This window comes from Callospermophilus lateralis, chromosome 19, assembly GCF_048772815.1.
Source record: "Callospermophilus lateralis isolate mCalLat2 chromosome 19, mCalLat2.hap1, whole genome shotgun sequence".
NCBI lineage: Eukaryota > Metazoa > Chordata > Mammalia > Rodentia > Sciuridae > Callospermophilus > Callospermophilus lateralis.
In genome coordinates, this window is record NC_135323.1 from 8644517 (window position 1) to 8665523 (window position 21007).

General features: G+C 44.9%; 1 protein-coding gene across 4 annotated transcripts in view; it reads right to left on the reverse strand.

Moving 5' to 3' along the window:
• Rab11fip3 (RAB11 family interacting protein 3) overlaps positions 1–21007 on the reverse strand; it is a 66677-nt gene that overhangs the window by 32942 nt on the left and 12728 nt on the right. For all 4 annotated transcript variants that reach the window (XM_076840031.2, XM_076840030.2, XM_076840029.2 and 1 more), the window contains exon 2: positions 1345–1438. In XM_076840031.2, coding sequence (XP_076696146.1) covers positions 1345–1438 — 94 coding nt within the window. The remainder of the gene's footprint in view (positions 1–1344; positions 1439–21007) is intronic.

Genomic DNA, 21007 nt, shown 5'->3' on the forward strand with positions numbered 1-21007 from the left:
ACGAAGAGGGCTCTGGGGCTGGCCTTGCAGTCCCCTGGGTCCCCACCTGCTGCACTGATCATAGCGGTGCCTTGCCCAGGAGCCCTCATGCTGCTACCCACCGGCTTACCCCCTTGCTAGAGCACCAAGGAGTGCTCAAGGCCAAGCTGGTGCCTGCACAGGTCTGGATAAAAATGGGACACAGGGCAAACTCAGGGTTTCAGGAAACCCCGCCCCTTAGTGACACTGCCAGGCTAGAATATGGGGCAGAGACAGACAAGACAGCTACTGAAAAGACCTGAGATCCAAGGTCATCCTGAACCTGACCACACTCAGTGACCATGGACCCCCCACCCCCTGCCAAGGTCTGATGGGCCCATGTGCAGCACGAGGGCAGAGGCTATGAGTGAGACACCCTACTGCTGTTCCCAGACTACAAGCAGGAGACAGGGGCTTGAGAAGGAACAGTACCAGCAGAGCTGCAGAGTCTGATTTAAAGGGACAGTGTGTGGGGCAATGGGTGAGTGTAAAGTGGCAAGACCCCTGTGAGGACACTGGGCTCGCGCCCAGTACATGGCTACTGCTGCTAGCTACTCCCAGGACAGGAAAACTGATTCCACACAAAGACTGTACAGAGAAGTCCTCAGAGCTTTACTCCATCAGCCCAGAGCAGGTGCCCATTGCAGCAGCATGGGGATGTGGGGACAACATGCAGAGGGACACTAACCACCATGGGAGAACAACAGAGACTCACATGCCACGAGAGTAGACCAGGAGGCATGCAGTGAACAATGTGCTTCCACACATGAAACTCAGGAGAGGCAAGGCCTATCTAAGGAGACAGGAGAGGGCAAGAAGGAGTGCTGAGAGCAGCCCTGCCAGCCTGTGGAGTGTCCAGCTCTGTCAGAGCACAGCCCAGCACACTCAGATGTGCACATTCCACAGGATGCTTCATCAAAGCCTGAAAACACACTCTGAGTAGTGGGGACCGGTATGGATACTGAGCTGTCCAGGGGGTACACAGAGCATGCTGATTTGAAGTGCTCTCCATTAAATAGATGGATTGCCAGACAAAGACATGCAGATGAGGGCATGGTAAGAAAACCCAGCAGATGGTGCTGTAAATGCACATAGGTGCTCCTGTACAACTTCTTGAGTATTTCTGAAATTTTTCATCAAAAAAACTCAGGGAAGGTCAGCAGCTTCCTAAAGCTGTGGACAGCAGTTTAGTCTGTCAACTCTGGAGGACGGGGGTAAGGAGAGCAAAGAACAGGAAGGAACCTGGCAAGCAGTGGAGCAGGATGGGTGGTCATGGGGCAGTGCAGGAAGGGGAGAGGCGGTGGAGACATGGTGGGGACCACTGACCTCCATTTTTGATAGCTGTGATGCCCTGGTAGAAGTCTTCAAAACTGATCACACCGAGCCCACTGGGATCCAAGTACTGAGTTAGGTCCTTCACCTGCAAATGCCAAATGAGAATATGTTACCCAGAGCCTTCTTAAAGTTGGGGAGGGCACACACTATGCACTGGACCCTCTCACCACACAGAAGCAGCTTGATAGAAAGGTACAGAGCTGAAGTAGAAGCCACTGATGCTTCTGATGGAAGAGGCAAAGGTAGCCGCCAAAGTCATTATGAATGGCTCCAGCCACAGGATGGTGGTGTCCTTGAGGATCCTGCACCATGGAAGTAAGATCCTCGCTCTCGGAGCTGACAGCCAGACTCCAATGGGAAGGACAGGAAGTTGCTCTTACAAGGGCCTGGAACATTCATGCAGAGCATAAACCATACCACCCAGACATGCTCTCCCAGCAGTGCTGGGTCTCTGGGAGGACAGACCCTTGACATCCATCAGGCTCACAAAAGTATAACAGGGTGGTTCACACCTGGATGATACAGAGGGCACAACTCTTCAGGAAGAAGACCAGGCTGTGCTGCCAAGGACAAGTCAGATCTCAACAAAACTTTAAATTTCTGTTCTTCAAAAGACATTAGCTAGGGGCTGGGGTTGTAGCTCAATGGCTGAGTGCTTGCCTCACATGCATTAGGCACTGGGTTCGATCCTCAGCACCACAGAAAAAAATAAGTAAAAAGATATTGTGTCCATCTACAACTAAAAAAATATTGGGGGAGAAAAAGACATTAGCTGGGCACAGTGGAACTTGCCTGTAATTGCAATCACTTGGGAGGCTGGGACAGGAGGATCCCAAGTGGGAGGCCAGCCTGGGCAACTTAATGACACCCTGTCTTGAAATAAATAAACTATATCCCCAGGCCTTCTTATTTATTTATTTATATTATAAATATACATTTATTTATATTATATTATATTTTTATTCATATACCCAGTACTAAAAACAAAAGGACAACATTTAGTAATACCAGAAGGCATGACACAGATCAGAAGAAGTATTTGCATACTTAATATTATATATAACTGGGGCTGGGGTTATGGCTCAACAGTAGAGAGCTAGCCTTGCACATGCAAGGTCCTGGGTTTGATCCTCAGCACCACATAAAAATAAATAAATAAAAGTTATTATGTACAACTACAAAAAAATAAATATTTTTTTAAAAATTATATATATATAACTGGTAAAGGACCTATATCCAGAATATATATATAAAAAAAATCTTACACTTCAAAAAGTCATATATAGCCAGGCACAGCAGCCCAAGCCTTTAGTCACAGTAATTCAGGAGGCTAAAGCAGAAGGAGCCAAGTTCAAGGCCAGCCTGGGCAACTTAGCAAGACCCTTCCTCAAAATTATAAAATAAATAAAAGGGCTGGAGATGTAGCTCACGGGTAGCATGTCCCTGGGTTCAATTCTCAGTACTGTAAGAAAAGAAAGAAAAGCCATACACAGAGGCAGGCCTAGTGTCATGTGCCTGTAAGTCCCAGCTACTGAAGAACCTGAGACCAGAGGATCAGAATCACTTGTGGCCAGGAGTTCAAGGCCAGCTGGGGCAACACAGAGGAACCCCATCTCAAAACAACTGACAATGGTAAGCTCTGGAGATGAGGAGAAATCCCCGAGCCTCACCAGGAAACATGATGTGGTCTGGCAGCCTTGAGAGCCATTAGGCAGGTAGTCTCTTTAAAAAGTACAACATGAGCTCATTGTACAGCACAATGACCCCAGAGAAAGGAACAGTGAGTCCACAGCAACACTGTGTCCAGCTACTCTGCAGAGCCCAAGTGTTTGCCAGCAGAGAAGCCACAGGAAAGACCACAAGTTACAGTTTCATGAAAGGAAATTCTTGGAAAGGACAAGTCAGTGAGATGAAAGCCAGATCAGCCCTGCCTGGGACCCAGGGAGGAGGAGTGCTGATAGCAGCACACAGGGACCCTTCTGGGATGTGGAACTGCAAGGCAGGGCTTCCACAAACTCACATGCACCCTGATCTCCACACTTAAAAGACAGTAGAAGGTTCAAGAGAAAGAGAGAAGTACTGAAGCAAGCACATGGATCTGGCAAAATGCAGAAGGGAAAACTGGAGCATAGGCAAATGTGAGGCTCTGCTGAAGGAGTTCCCCAGTATTGAAGATCAAGCAGAGACAGAAAGAACACCCCAGCACCTGGAGAAGACCCACTCCCCAGGCCCAAAGACCCCTTCAAGACTTATGCTGGCGAGCTTCTTGAATTTCAAAGAGAAAAGGCTGTTTAACCCTTTAAATAGCCGCACAAAAGTGAAGTGAGGACATAGAGGAAGCAAAGTGGAGCATCACCCACTGCCAGCAGCAACAACAACCCCGAGTGCTTGCCGGCACACCCATGCTGCTGTGGCCAAGTGGGCTGCCAGGCCTGCCTCGGGACTCACCCATCTGCTGATGGCCACACAACACCTCATACTGCTGACTAAGTCTCAGTGTGAGCTTTGGAGGATGTTTGGATAACAGCTGCCCATCATCTGAATTTGAATTTTAAGCATCACTTTTTTTTTTTTTTTTAGTAATGGGGATTGAACCCAGGGGTGCTAAGCCATATCCCATATCCCCAGCCCTTTTTAGAGACAGTGTTTCCCTGGGTTGCTTAGGGCCTTGCTAAGTTACTGAGGCTGACTTTGAACTCCTGCCTCAGACTCCCAAGCTGCTGGGAGTACAAGTGGGGGCCACCACCTCCAGCTTTATTTAGGTGGACACAATATCTTTTTTTTTCTTTTTTTTTTTTTTATTGGTTGTTCAAAACATTACAAAGCTCTTGACATATCATATTTCATACATTTGATTCAAGTGGGTTATGAACTCCCATTTTTACCCCACAGATTGCAGAATCACATCGGTTACACATCCACGTTTTTACATATTGCCATACTAGTGACTGTTGTATTCTGCTATCTTTCCTATCCTCTACTATCCCCCCTCCCCTCCCCTCCCATCTTCTCTCTCTACCCCATCTACTGTAATTCATTTCTCTCCCTTGATTTTTTTTCCCTTTCCCCTCACATCCTCTTATATGTAATTTTGTATAACAATGAGGGTCTCCTTCCATTTCCATGCAATTTCCCTTCTCTCTCCCTTTTCCTCCCACCTCTCATCCCTGTTTAATGTTAATCTTTTTCTCATGCTCTTCCCCCCTGCTCTGTTTTTAGTTGCTCTCCTTATATCAAAGAAGACATTTGGCATTTGTTTTTTAGGGATTGGCTAGCTTCACTTAGCATAATCTGCTCTAATGCCATCCATTTCCCTTCAAATTCCATGATTTTGTCATTTTTTAGTGCGGAGTAATACTTCATTGTGTATAAATGCCACATTTTTTTAATCCATTCATCTATTGAAGGGCATCTAAGTTGGTTCCACAGTCTAGCTATTGTGAATTGTGCTGCTATGAACATCGATGTGGCAGTATCCCTGTAGCTCTTTTAAGGTCTTCAGGGAATAGTCCAAGAAGGGCAATAGCTGGGTCAAATGGTGGTTCCATTCCCAGCTTTCCCAGGAATCTCCATACTGCTTTCCAAATTGGCCGCACCAATTTGCAGTCCCACTAGCAATGTACAAATGTACCCTTTTCCCCACATCCTCGCCAGCACTTGTTGTTGTTTGACTTCATAATGGCTGCCAATCTTACTGGAGTGAGATGGTATCTTAGGGTGGTTTGATTTGCATTTCTCTGACTGCTAGAGATGGTGAGCATGGACACAATATCTTTATTTTTTTTTTATTTTTATGCGGTGCTGAGAATTGAACCCAGTGCCTCACGCTTGCTAGGCAAGCGCGCTACCACTTAAGCCACATCCTCAGCCCAGCTTTATTTAAAGAAATAGAAACTTGGGCTGGGGCTGTAGCTCAGCACACGTTAGGCACAGGGTTCGATCCTCAGCACCACATATAAATAAATAAATAAAGGTATTGTGTCCATCTACAACTAAAAATGGTGGGGGGGAGAAGAATAAACAAAAACTTTTGTTCTATCCATTCAAAATGGCCCCAGGTTGTGGTGCTTGTGTTTCACTTCCCACAAAAGAAACCAGACCCCTGGGAGTCTCTAGAACTGTGCCAGCTAAGCATGGTGCCCATTGTCACACCAAAGCTCAAAGAAACCAAACTCCTAGCTGCTGGTTCCAACAACAGAACTCAGGAGCCATGCAAGAGGCTTCCACCAGCCAGAAGAGATTGAGGCAGGTGATGAGAAATGGCGACAACACTTCAAGCACATTCCAACCCACCAAGTTATAGACCCTGATTATTCAGTCTAAAAAATGTTGGGTTGGGGTTGTAGCTCAGCGGTAGAGTGCTCACCTAGCATGTGTGAGGTCCTGGGTTCAATCCTCAACACCACATACAAATAAATAAACAAAATAAAGGTATTGTATACAACAAAAAAAATAAATGTTAAAAAAAATGTTGGGGGGCTGGAGTTGTGGCTCAGTGGTACAGTGCTCGCCTAGCATGCACGTGGCACTCGGTTCAAACCTCAGCACCACGTAAATGTTAAAAAAAAGATATTGTGTCCATCTAAAAAAACTTAAAAAAAATAAATATTAAAAAAAAATGTTGGGGTCAGGGGCTTGCTGAAGAATAAATACCATTGAACTTACACCCAGAGAACAAGCAAAGGAAGGAGCTGCCTGTCTAGCCTGCCTGTCCCAGGTGAGGGCAGCACTGGGCTACGGGAGGGTGGCACCAGCCAGCTCCTGACAGCCCGCTAGCAAAAGGACAGAATGGTGGAGCCAGAGGGCACCCATGCCTTGCTCCACAGTAAGGGAGTACCAGAAGTCACTGTCAAAGTACAAGGACTCACAGACATCACAGCCAGCCACACACCCACCAGAGGAAAAAGACAGAACATGCCTCAGCAGCCAGGGGCGCAGCCAGTAACATCCAGCCTGTGAGAAGTTTGGCAGGGCCAACATGGTCAGAGAAGATGAAGGAACACCTCACAGAAGAGTCTCATCAACCCAGCAGCACAAGAGGATCTCCACAATAGTCAGATCCCAACAGTGCATTTAAAATGCTCCACCCAAAGACAACTGAATTAGAACACCAATTGAGCATTTGATGATACCAAGGAATAATGTTAATTTCTATAGATGTGGAAACTCTTGAGAACTCAAAGCACGTTTGATGGGTGCACTTACTGAAATATTTGGAAATACCCCCAAAACCTGGGGGTGAGACCCAGATGCAACCAACTAGCACAACACAACTACTGGGATGGGGAGGGGCAGGGACATGATCCTGCTTGATTTGCACAGGCTGGACAGGTATCAGGAGCAGTCGGGGCTCATAGCCAAGGACAGCCACGGGTGCACAAGCAATTAAAGGAGTAATGTACAAGTCCAGTTAGAGGGACTGCCCCAGGGGGCAAAGCACAGGCCCTGAAAGGCAGCCCCATGGGGACAAGCAGGAAAAGAAGACAGAAGATATTAGTGCACACACCACTGTCCTTCTCAGGACCCAGCAGATGCCACGGAGACAGCAGAGACAGACAGCGCCCAGACAGAGTCTAGGCATAACCCCAGGGGATCTAGACTCAAGGACTCCAGGAAAGGAGACCCCAGGGAACCAGTTACTACATCCAACCCTCCCACCACCATCATCATGTACAACAGCAAGTCAGACCTGACTGGTCCCAACAGTATGAGCTCTCAGGCCAAAGTCCCCCGTCTCCTTCAGCAATGGCAAGATGAGGCAATCATCCCTTGACTACAGGGCTCTGCGCATTAGCATGACACTAAGCTCCAAAATCCATTTATCAGCTGATTTCTTGGGAAAAAAATAAATAACCAGAGCTCTTTATCAATACCCTAACTTCTTATCTCAGGAAAGCCTAAAGCACACAAGGTTTCCACAGAGTCCTGCTGATTACTGGAAAGTCATCTAATCAGAACCCACACTGGCCATTCATTTCTTGAGATTCCCTAGAATTACCAACACAAAGCTGCTAGCAGTGTTCATTCTGAAACCCAAACCAAATACTCTTTAAACAATAACTAGCAGTAGGTCCTTTAGTTACCATATTAAATGATCAAGGATGAATCAAAGTGTATGCTTTTAAGGGTCTATTTTAACTACACTTTCTTCATGCTGTAGAGGATAGAACAATTTCCACATATCTGATGATTTGGTTTCTAATTTTCTAAAACCAAAACACTCCAATCAGACTGTGAGAAATAACACAATTCACCCAGTCCTGCAAAATCCAGCACAGCCAGAAAAATCAGCCTGGAGGCATAAACCCAAGTGGTCCAAGCAAGCCCACACCTCCCAGCAAGTGGGCCCAGGGCCCTCAGAATCACCACCAGGGCGGGATTGGCAATGAAAAGCATACTAAGGAACTGCACAGGCTGTACACAGATGTGGACGGAAGGAACCACAGCCCCCAGCCACAGTTCCCTAGAACGCCAAGAGCAGGCTGAGCAGCTGTGGAGAGCACCCTATACAGGGAGACACCCCCACCCTGGGTTACTCTCCTTATCACACATGCACCACATCTTCCACAAAAGTATCTGAGAAGCCAAGGGGCTCTTTCCACCATTCCCAGACCACACTGGATCTGCTTAGAGTGGCAGAGGCAACTCTCAAAAGCCTGGTTGAAGTTCACCTACTTTTGGCACGTATACTTCTTTCTAAAAGGCTGCAGAGCAGCTAGGCATGTACAGTGGGTTTTCCCTGCTGGTCCACAGAGAGCATGATGAGACATCTGAGCTGCATCAGCTAACGAACACCAATGAACACCAGAGAGACAAGCTCACACCCAGGGTTCCTGAGCTCTCCGGGCAGGCAGCCCAGCTGCCCTTGCACCTGAGGAGAGTTCATGCACTCTATTCCAGTTGTCCTCACTTAGACTCCAGGAGAGCAAATCCAAACCATCCCGACAAATAAGCAAAGACAAGATTCATACCATTTTCAAAACTCACAAGCACTTAGGAGACAGGAAAGGTATATAATAACTGGTTCTTCATGAACACCTGTGGAAGCAACTTCGAAGTATCTTAAATGCATAAAGCTGTTATTCTCAGTGTGAGTCAGCATCACCCGAGACCAACAAAGGAGTACGGCAGTATGGAAAGAACAGGAGCACCTGCAAGGTAGCACTCTGGATAAGAGCAGCAAAAGGGCAGCACTGGCAAAACCATGACAACATTAAAGAATTATTTTATTTCTGGATGTTATAATGGTATGGTTTTTTGGGGTTTTTTTTTGTTGTTGTTGTTGTTGTTGTTTTGGTGCTGGGGATTGAACCCAGGGCCTTGTACATGCGAGGGAAAACTGAGCTATATCCCCAGCCCCTGTATGTCATTTTTAAAAAAGTAACTGCTTCCCTCTAAAATCTGGAACAAGACAGGGATGCCCTCTCTCACCACTTCTATTCAATATAGTTCTCGAAACACTGGCCAGAGCAATTAGACAGACGAAAGAAATTAAAGGCATAAAAATAGGAAAAGAAGAACTTAAATTATCACTATTTGCGGATGATATGATCCTATACCTAGAAGACACAAAAGGGTCTACAAAGAAACTACTAGAGCTAATAAATGAATTCAGCAAAGTGGCTGGATATAAAATCAACACGCATAAATCAAAGGCATTCCTGTATATCAGCGACAAATCTTCTGAACTGGAAATGAGGACATCTACCCCATTCACAATATCCTCAAAAAAAAAAAAAATACTTGGGAATCAACCTAACAAAAGAGGTGAAAGATTTATACAATGAAAACTACAGAACCTTAAAGAGAGAAATAGAAGAAGATCTCAGAAGATGGAAAAATATACCCTGTTCATGGATAGGCAGAACTAACATCATCAAAATGGCAATATTACCAAAAGTTCTCTATAGGTTCAATGCAATGCCAATCAAAATTTCTTGTAGAAATAGATAAAGCAATCATGAAATTCATATGGAAAAATAAAAGACCCAGAATAGCAAAAGCAATTCTAAGCAGGAAGTGTGAATCAGGAAGTGTAGCGATACCAGATTTCAAACTGTACTACAAAGCAATAGTAACAAAAACAGCATGGTACTGGTACCAAAACAGGCGGGTGGACCAATGGTATAGAATAGAGGACACAGAAACCAATCCACAAAATTACAACTATCTTATATTCGATAAAGGGGCTAAAAGCATGCAATGGAGGAAGGATAGCATCTTCAACAAATGGTGCTGGGAAAACTGGAAATCCATATGCAATAAAATGAAACTGAATCCCCTCCTCTCGCCATGCACAAAAGTTAACTCAAAATGCATCAAGGACCTTGATATCAAATCAGAGACTATGCGTCTGATAGATGAAAAGGTTGGCTCCGATCTACATATTGTGGGGTCGGGCTCCAAATTCCTTAATAGGACACCCATAGCACAAGAGTTAAAAACAAGAATCAACAAATGGGACTTACTTAAACTAAAAAGTTTTTTCTCAGCAAGAGAAACAATAAGAGAGGTAAATAGGGAGCCTACATCATGGGAACAAATTTTTACTCCTCACACTTCAGATAGAGCCCTAATATCCAGAGTATACAAAGAACTCAAAAAATTAAACAATAAGAAAACAAATAACCCAATCAACAAATGGGCCAAAGACCTGAACAGACACTTCTCAGAGGAGGACATACAATCAATCAACAAGTACATGAAAAAATGCTCACCATCTCTAGAAGTCAGAGAAATGCAAATCAAAACCACCCTAAGATACCATCTCACTCCAGTAAGATTGGCAGCCATTATGAAGTCGAACAATAACAAGTGCTGGCGAGGATGTGGGGAAAAGGGTACTCTTATACATTGCTGGTGGGACTGCAAAATGGTGAGGCCAATATGGAAAGCAGTATGGAGATTCCTGGGAAAGCTGGGAATGGAACCACCATTTGACCCAGCTATTGCCCTTCTCGGACTATTCCCTGAAGACCTCAAAAGAGCGTACTACAGGGATACTGCCACATCGATGTTCATAGCAGCACAATTCACAATAGCTAGACTGTGGAACCAACCCCGATGCCCCTCAATAGATGAATGGATAAAAAAAATGTGGCATTTATACACAATGGAGTACTACGCAGCACTAAGAAATGACAAAATCATGGAATTTGCAGGGAAATGGATGGCACTAGAGCAGATTATGCTAAGTGAAGCTAGCCAATCCCTAAAAAACAAATGCCAAATGTCTTCTTTGATATAATGAGAGCAACCAAGAACAGAGCAGGGAGGAAGAGCAGGAGGAAAAGATTAACATTAAGCAGAGTCATGAAGTGGGTGGGAAAGGGAGAGAAAAGGGAAATTGCTTGGAAATGGAAGGAGACCCTCATTGTTATACAAAATTACATATAAGAGTTTGTGAGGGGAATGGGAAAAAAATAAGGAGAGAAATGAATTACAGTAGATGGGGTAGAGAGAGAAGATGGGAGGGGAGGGGAGGGGGGATAGTAGAGGATAGGAAAGGTAGCAGAATACAACAGTTACTATTATGGTATTATGTAAAAATGTGGATGTGTAACCAATGTGATTCTGCAATCTTTGTAATGTTTTGAATAACCAATAAAAAAAAAAGAAAAAAAAATATTTATTATTTAACATCACAGAAGTACTGTTTTGAACAATGTTTATTTAGATTTTTTCCACATTTGTCTTTATTTCTCCTGCTTCTTATACATTTGTTCCTTAATGACAGATTGCTAGAGGCAAACTAGTTTTGCTTGTTCAAGTATGTTTTTATTTTAATGGACTTTAAACTCTAGGTGGCAGTTATTTTCTTTAGCATATTGTCTCTTGGTTCCCACAGCAGCTATTTAAATATCAGACTTTATTTTTTTCAATACTGGGGATTGAACCCAGGGGTGCTCTACCACTGAATTACATTCCCAACCCTTTTTTATTTTGAGACAGGATCTTGCTAAGGTAGGCCTTAAACTTGTGATCCTACTGCTTCAGCCTCCAGAGTTGTTAGGATTACAGGTGTGAACAACCGTGCTTGGCTATGCAGAGTTATTTTAAAGTCTCTATTTGACATTTCCAATATCCAAGTTGTCTGTTTTTTCTGTTAACATTTGTTCCTGGTGCCTTGTTTCTTTGTGTGCTTTTTAAATTTTGATGGTGGGTTTTGTGGAAAATTACATAGGGGAATTTTTTGAGACTCATGCTCCTTTCTTTAGAAAGAGTTTGTGTTTGTTTCTGTGAGGAGCCTAAGACTCTTATCAGTCCAGAATTACGTTCTTCATTCATGGCTTGATGAATGGCTTGATACCATTTAGTAATATGAATTTGGGATTAAATCTGCACAACCATAACTCTTAAAGGATTTTATTGGTATCCTGATCTCTGTTGTTTCCCATAACCTTGCAAAAAAAAAAAAAGGCTACTTTGTCTTTTTTAGTTTCCTTTTAGAACTTGGTGAGGTAACTCTCAAACAGTAATGTGCCAGAAGAATCCGCTAAAAAAGTAAAGATTCCTCTGAATGTGATGATGCATGCCAGTAATCCCAGCTACTTTGGAGGCTAAGATGGGAGGATAGAGAGTTTGAAGCCAACTTGGGCAACACAGTGAGACCCCATCCAAAGGAAAAAAAAAAGTGAAGATTCCCAGTCAAGCTGGGCAAAGTGGTGCATGCCTCTAATTCTAGTGGCTCTAGAGGCTGAGGCAGGAGGATCACAAGTTCAAAGCCAGCCTCAGCAAAAGTGAGGTGCTAAGCAATTCATTGAGACCCTGTCTCTAAATAAATTACAAAATAGGGCTGGGGATGTGGCTCAGTGGTCAAGTGCCCCTGAGTTCAATCCCTGGTATATTAAAAAAAAAATCAGTCAAGCTCATTGGATTAGACTAAGGGGAAGGAAGGGAAAGTAGAGGGAATAGGAATAAGGAAGACAGTAGAATGAATCGGACATAACTTTCCTATGTTCACATATGAATTCACTACTAGTGAAACTCCACATCATGTACAACTGCAATAATGGGATCCTAATTAGAATAACTTTTATTTCATGTATGTATAATATGTCAGAATATACTCTACTGTCATGTATATCTAAAAAGAACAAAAATAAGTTATATGCATGTATGAATATGTTATAATAAAAGTCACTATTCTGAATAATTAGCATGCACTAATAAAATTTTAAAAAAACAGAAAAAAAAAAGTAAATGCTTAGCTATCAGAAATAGACTTAAATATTTATATTGGAAGAATAACATATGATGTCTGTGTTTTACTGTCTCCACTTTCACACATGAAAAAACATCCACTTTTTAAAACAACAACTTTTTAAATCACAGAACTACGTAGCTCAGTAGACCAAACTAGGAGGGGAAAGCTCAGAAGAGAAAGGGCATGTGTGTGTAAAGTCCTTGCATAGCATATGCATTTCTCTGTTAGGCCTTAAAAATGGGACATTCACTCCAGCTTCCTGCAAACAAAAATCTTGGAATGGAACTGCATTTTAACTGATTTAGACCTTGGAGGAAAACTTGGCTTTGTAAATTCACTTCTTTCAGATTACCATCCAGTCCCAGTCTCCTGTCCATGACACTGGGTTCCCCATGCCCACTATGGAATGAATCAACAGATGGCTTTTGGAAGAGCAGACTCGGCCTGAGGAAGAAACCCTCTCTGGATGGCCAAAACTGCTCCCTGGGTCCAGGCAAGCCACTGCTCCTCTTCCCCAAAGCCTCCCAACTCTAAGGGGCCCCTCTGGGCAAGAGGAGGGGTCCTCCTTGTCTGCATCAGTTTAAACACCCTGTGTGCAGCAATGCCAATTCCCTCCCACACAACGCGGAGCCCACTAACAAGGTAGTCTTTCTGCTATTAGGACTTGTACAGTCTGAAGTCATGAAATTCTGACTTTCCTGTGACAGTCATGAAAACAGTAGTTAGTTTCAAATGCCACAAGCAGCAAGAATAGGCAATTTTTCCTATAGGCTGAGCTCTAAAGGTTGATTAGTGATGTGAATATCTGTAGTGCTGACAAGTTCAGCTTGAGTGGGGAGGCTTTACTGGCTGGTTCATTCTAACAGAGATAACTGCAGTATTCTTAAAAATGCAAAGATGTTTGCCGTGCTATAATCCCAGTTACCTGGGAGGCTGAGGCAGGAAGATGGCAAGTTCCAAGCCAGCCTCAACAATTTAATAAGACCTAGTCTCAAAATAAAAATAAAAAGGGCTAAGGAGTAGCTGAGTGGTAGAGCACCCCTGGATTCCACCCACACTGGAGGCAAAGGAGAAAGGCATCTTTTTTTTTTTTTTTTTGGTGGGGGGGGGGGGTTACTCAGGATTTAACCACTGAGCCAGATCCCTACCTCTTTTTTTTGTATTTTATTTAGAGACAGGGTCTCACTGAACTGCTTAGGGCCTCACTAAATCACTATAGCTGGCTTTGAACTCACAATCCTCCTGACTCAGCATCCTGAGTCACTGAGATTACAGGTGTGCAACACCACACCCATCCTGCAAAGATTTTTCCCCCCAGTACCAAGAATTGAACTCAGGGGCACTCAACCACTGAATCATACCCCCACATCCCAACCCTATTTTGTATTTTATTTAGAAACAGGGTCTCACTGAGTTGCTTAGTGCCTTGCTTTTTCTGAGGTTGGCTTTGAACTTGCAATCCTCTTGCCTCGTTTCCCAAACAGCTGGGATTACAGGTGTGCACCACTGCACCCAGCTGCAAAGATGTTAAATAAAACATTTTAGTGATGCTTACTATAAAACTCAAGTTGTTGGGGCTGGGGTTGGGGCTCAGCAGTAGCGCACTTACCTGATACGTGTGAGGCACTGGGTTCAATCCTCAGCACCACATAAAAATAAAAAATAAATAAAATAAAGATATTGTGTCCAACTACAACTAAAAAATAAATATTAAAAAAAATAAAATTAGGGCTGTGGTTGTGACTCAGCCGTAGCGCACTTGCCTAGCATGTGTGAGGAACTGGGTTCAATTCTCAGCACCTTGGAATAAAATAAAGGTTTATCAACAAATTAAAAGAAAATTTTTTAAATTAAATTTAAAAAAAAACCCAAGTCAAGGAGATTTAAGTCAAGGTCAAGGACATACATGCTTCCAAGTTCTCATGGCAGAGGATCTCCCTAAGAATGGATGGATACCCTGCCACGTGCTCACTAGGGAAGGCTGGCCTACATTCTCATATCAGGAAGAAAACAAAGTAAAGAAATATTACCACTCTGACCTGGGAACTTCTGAAAGCTGGATACCAAAGATAGAGGACCCTAGATTCCCCTAAGAGATGGCTTTCTATACCTAGCTGTCTAGAGAGCTAGAGAGGAAAACAGCAGAAACTCATCCCTCAAGCCTGGGTGAGGACAGCCTGCTGAAGGCTGCTGGCTTCAGTGCAGGCCACACTGGGGTTTCAGGGGCCCTGGACAGAGTTCAGAGGAAGCCTTAACCCTCATGGAGTCTGCTTCACACACCCACTAGAGCAAGTAAGCTGAAGGTCATGCATCAGGATTCATACTTGCTCTCTTCCTTTTTTGGTACTAGGGATTGTACCCAGGGGGACTCTACCATTGAGTTGCATCCCCAGCACTTTTTTTTTTTTTTTAAGTTGTAGTTGGACACAATACCTTTATTTTACTTAATTTTATGTGGTTGTGAGGCTCGAACCCCAGGGCCTTGCATGTGCTAGGTGAGCACTCTACCATAGAGCCACAACCCCAGCTCCTCCCCAGCACTTTTTAACTTTAATAAGACAGTTTTTGCTAAGGTGCCCAAGCTGGCCTTGGATTTGAAGCCATCTGTCCTCAGCTTCTTGAGCAGCAGGGGTAACAGGCATGGCTGCCACACCTGGCTAGATACTTTACTTTCCTTTTAATTCCAGTTCTCTGAATGTACTGTCATCTCTAACCTTCCTGACGGTATGAATCTGCTTTTACTTTTCATGCTTTTTTCTGCTCTCTGCACTGACTCTGTTCCCTTCAGTGGCTTTGGCTGCCTCTTTTTCTTTCCTGTCTTCCTTGATTCAGGCTTTCCTCAGATATCTGAGGCCCCTGTCTGTCCCTTTTTACTGAAAAGCACTGGGGCTGGGTGTGAGGCTCAGAGGGAGAGAACTTGACTGGCATGTGTGCAGCTCTGGGTTCCATTCCTAGCAATGCAAAAAATAAAAATTAAAAGATTTCTCAAAAACTGAGTTGGGCATGGTAGCACACACCTATAATCCTAGTGACTTGGGAAGATAAGTCAGGAGGATCCAAAGTTGAAGGTCGGCCTCAGCAACTTAGTGAGGCCCTAAGCAACCCTATCTCCTGGGCTCAATCCCCAATCCCACCCCTGACAAAATCTACATACCCATTGCCCTAGCAATTCCATTTTTGAGGATACAGTACAAATCGTGCAGGAAGACTCAGCTATAAGAAAGAACGTAACAGTAAATAGAGGAATCCAAGTGCCAAGACAAAATCATGACCAAATACATTCTAGCATGTCTGTTCATGTAATGGAGAAACTCTCTGTCCATTAAAATTGTGAGACAGAAAAAAAAGATACTGGCAGCCAGGCACAGTGGCGCACACCCATAATCCCAGTGGCTTGAGAGGCTGAGGATTGCAAGTTCAAAGCCAGCATCAGAAAAAGCGAGGTACTAAGCAACTCAATGAGATCCTGTCTCTACATAAAACACAAAATAGGGCTGGGGACTTGGCTCAGTGGCTAAGTGTCCCCAGTAACTCCCCCTAAAAAAGGAAAAGAAATAAAGATACTGATGTCAAGAGGTACTCACAATTGATTTAAACTAGGGTAAAGCTGTAAATTAATTATGACTCTGGTTTTGTCTTATATAAATAATTTAAAGCTAGAAGGCTGAAGAGATTAACAATGCTAGACAGAATTCTTATTTTCTCCATCATTCTTTGTTTTTTTTTTGTTTTTTTTTTTTTTTAGTTATTGATAGACCTTTATTTCATTTATTTATATGCAGTACTGAGAATTGAACCCAGTGCCTCACACATGCCAGGCAAATGCACTTCCACTGAGCCCCAGCCCCTCTTATTTCCTTTTTAAGTTTCTTGTTATTATATGAAAGGCAGCAGCTAACCAAAGAGAAGTGGTTTTTGATCCACACAGTGCAAATGCTCAGAGATTCCCCTGCAGGACTCTTAGCCTAGGAGAGCCAGCACCTACTACTGACTGAACCTAACTGATGCTTCTGCAGAAATGTAGAAAGGTCCCAAGGAGGGCTCCCAGAAGGAGGCTTAAAAGTTAGGCACAGGGGCTGGGGCTAAACGGGTTTGATTTGCAGCACCACATATAAATAAATAAAATAAAGATCTATCAACAACTTAAAAAAAAAAAAAAAGATCAAATAAAAAAAAGTTAGGCACAGGGGATGAAGTTGTAGCTCAGTGGTGCAGCACTCACCTAGCACATGCAAGGCCCTGGGTTCAATCCTCAGCATCACATAAAAACAAATAATAAAGGTATTGTGTCCAACTACAACTAAAAAATATATATATTAAAAAAAAAAAGTTAGGCACAAGGTGGACATGTCCAGCTACTTCATGCTCTCTTTCTCCTCACCAGCCAAGGAGAGCTGTGTCATCAGGGACAGGGGCAACTGTGCTGATAGGGACAAACCTTCTCATGAAAGGGCTTTTCATCTACAACAGCAAGAGAACTTTGGATTTGTTTTTCCTGGATTTTAGTAAAGCAACCCACGTAACACCACAATGAAAACAACTTTGTAAACACATGAGAAAGAAAGAAGGGTTGAGAGTGTGGGTGGAGCAGGGAGAGAGCTTGCAGAGTGACTTTCGACTCCCAGGAACTGCACCCCCCCCCCAAAAAAAAGATGATGGCCTGCTGCCCTTTTTGCGCAATGACTACCTGGCAGGGAGCAGGTAGATCCCGACCTCCTGCTCACAGGGGCCACTCACATGCTACCCGAGACCAAGCGAGGATGCAAAATTCCTTCTGAGATCACTTCTCTGCTTCGGGACTGCCCAGCAACCGCTACCACCCCTTCACAGAAAAGCGATTCTTCTCTACCTACTCTCTCAAGACTGCTGCCTCCCAGTGGCAAAACCCACGAAGGGCTTCAGGCAGCTCAGTCCTGAGGGGTGAGCAGAAAGAGCAACAGCAGAAAAACAGTCAGGGCGGAGTCCGCCCTGTTCCCCAGTCAACCTTCTGCTCCTTTTGAAACAATGACACCCTTTATCAGAGAGAAAAGGCTCCAGACTGAGAAGAAAAAAAAAAAGCTTCTCCAAATCACAGCCCATGCACCCACCCAGCATGCCCCAAATTTCCTGCTGAGGATGCTTCACGTGGGCTGGGCCTGGGCTGGGCCTGAGCTGGACAGCAGGCAGCACCCAGCCAGGGAGCCTCACCTGACAGGATAATGCCATAGGGATGTTGTCCCTAGCGTACAATTGGAGCTGGGCACAGGACCCACGTGCTTACCCAGTTCAGCAACAAAAGTCAGTGGCACCTCTCCTACCTGCAGGTCAGGCTGCCGGGGCTGTCCCCAGCAGGCAGCCCCAACCACAGAACTGTGGGCTTTAGGTCCCACAGGTCAGGATCAAACCTCAGCCTCTTCTCAGCAAGCATCTCCCTGGTCTTCTCAGAGCTGCCTGCCCCTAAGGAGCCTCTGCTCTACAGGGCCAGCCCCACATCACAGAGGGCGGCCCCCAACACTGCCAAGTCCAAGTAATTCCACTGCTTTGGGAACTGCAAGGGTTTTCCTTCAGAGTCAAGATGGCCACCTCACTAAAGGGAAGTTACCCTGGAGACTCTGCTCTCTACCCAACTGCGCCCAGCCAGGTATGATGAAATGGTGAGGCCATAGCTGGGCCCCTCAAGTCTAAAAGCACCTCGAGTCATTCATCCAGGGTAAGCAGTACTGCTCTGGACTGGGTGCAGACCAGCGGCAAATCCTCAGACCTCACCAGCACCACCCATTTGAGACTTAAGAGGAGAAAAGCCCAGCGCTATTTGACAGACCTTGCAGTTGTCTTAATGCCCTGGGCGCTAAGAACCTCCAGCTCAGAAAGATGAGTAAAAGCCCAGGCCACGGAGGGCTACACTGAACCAAAGAACCATAGGCCTCCATCAGAGCTGCAGCTCCAGCTGCCATCCCCACACTCACGACACCCCACATAACTTTTTCAGAAAGCGCCAAGCAGAGAGCTTATGGCCCACCCAAGGGCTGTGTCCTCACATCGAGGGAGGAAGACAGGAAGATGCCCACTGTAGGAATGTATACGTGCTCAGGAGCAGCACAGGGCTTGGGGCTCTAGCCCTGGAAGGCTAGCACCAGCTGCAAACTAGCCCCAAAGCACATGAGGGATCATGAATGCAGATCAGTCTGTAGAACAAGTTACAAAGTACCAAGCACAGCGATTATCACTACAGAGTATTACAAATAATTTATTTTCATCATTTGCCTATGTGCAGCCTTTAAATAATCAACAACAATGGGTTGAAGGGTAGGTTGGGGAGGTGAGTCCACCCCCAGCAATGTCTCACTAATGGTGTCTGGGGAGCACTCAACCAGGGCCTCAGACTGGTTTTATGAAAAAATGAGTTACCAGGACAAGCAGGTACTGATTATGAGGAATGAATCTGAAGACAAATGGAGCCGGCTGGCCCTCCAGGATCTGCAGAAAGGGGATGAGGAGCAAGAGCCACCAGTGCAGCCAGGGGTGGCCACCTCTACTGACTTGTTCCCCACCATCAAGGGCAATGAACCTCCTAGTCCTCCCTGTCCTCACCCAGGATTTCCACACACCCTCGTCAAGAATGAGCCTACTTCCCAGCAACTGGCTGTCTCTGAGAGGAAGACACACCTCTGACCTTCCAAGAGTCAACAGGTCCCTAGCAACATGCTACGGACCTCTTTCAGTCAAGAGAACATCCCTCAGACTTTTAGGTGCCAGCTAGCCAGGCCCAAAACATCCATGGCAGATCCATACCAAAAAAGCAGGATGGAGCAGAAGTAGCCTCCTGGGCTCAGCATTGCTCTTGAGCAGGGTAGGACACACTGTAGACTAGCCTCTCCCTATGCTCCTGACTTCTGAAGAAAACACTTTCATCCCCATGTGCCATCCAAGCTTCATAAGCCACTCACAGTGCATCTTCAGTAAAAAAGAGAAGCTGAGACTCCATGCAGAAACATGCTCAATGCTCCCAATTTCTGAAACTGTCCATAAGATCACCATGTCTGGGGCTTGGACTATGGCTCAGTGGTAGAGCGTTTGTCTTGCACCAGTGAGACACTGAGTTTGATCCTCAGCACCACTTAAAAATATATAATAAATAAAAATATTGTGTCCATTTACAATTAAAAAAAAAGGGGGCTGGGGTTGTGGCTCAATGATAGAGCGTTTGCCTCGCATGTGTGAGGTACTGGGTTCGATCCTCAGCACCACATAAAAACCAATAAAAATAAAGATATTGTTTAAAAAAAATCACCAAATCATAAAGTAGATTGTTGACCAATAATGGCATCAGGTAAATGTGACAAATAATGTTTTGCAGCTTGCCTGTGTTTAAGAAATGAAGCACATTTACTCAATGTGCTGCTCACATACAAAAACAGACACAAGAGATTCCTAGCAGGTGGACTTTTTTCTCTTAATATTAAATGTAAGCCAGGTGTGATGGTGCCTGCCTATAATCCCATGGCTCAGGAGGCTGAGGCAAGAGGATCACAAGTTCAAAGCCAGTCTCAGCAACTTAGTGAGGCCCTAAGCAACTTAGCAAGACCCTATCTCAAAATTAAAAAAATAAAATGGGCTAGGGGTGAGGCTCGGTGGTCAAGTGCCCCTGAGTGCAATCCCTAGTAACCAAATAATAATATTAAATGTGACTTAACCAAGGGAAAAAAACACAGGCACATGGCAGGGAGGAGGCCTCTGCAGCCTCTGGAAGCACCATGCTGCTGGATCCCAGAGCACTATGCACGTGCACCTATTACAGGTGTCCCCATGTAAAGGGATGCACGTGCCCCACTGCTCTGTTCCTACGACTGCACTCTCGACCATACCCTCCAGTCTAGTGCTCTCTCCTGGGCACAGCACATTCCATGAGTTGACCGTGATGTCCCAGAATATGTCCTCCTTCCCGCAGTCGCTGCCCTGTTCCCCCTGCCCGGAGTCCCACCCTCAGTGGGCTCCCCTAGATCAGTCTGAGCTCACCCTACCCTGTCATTCTGTCCCTCTGCCTTCCTGATCATCTCCCCATCCACTCCTGTACTCTCCAAACTGAGCCACCTTTTGAAACCCTACTTCTTACTAACTCCCCTCTTCTACTTAAACTCTAGTGCATTCTAGACACTCTGGAAAGAGACCTGCAGCCTTGGTCTGCCACACCTCCTGCAGGCTCTCTGTCCTTTCTTCCAAAGTGACCCTCTTCTCTGTGCAGCCTCCCCTCAGGCTAGGCCTCCCCCTGGAAGGTCCCTTCCTCTGCCTCACTAATGTTCCTTAGCTTCAGGATGTCAGTTAAGAAGTCACTTCAAAGAAGAAAAGAATAGCTCTTTTCTGGGATCTTTCCAGAGAAAGTAGGTTGTCCATAGTCAAGCGGCCTTGAACAACCTCCACTTTTGCCCTCACTGTCTGCAGTAGTTTGCAGTGGACAGTCCTACTCACTCT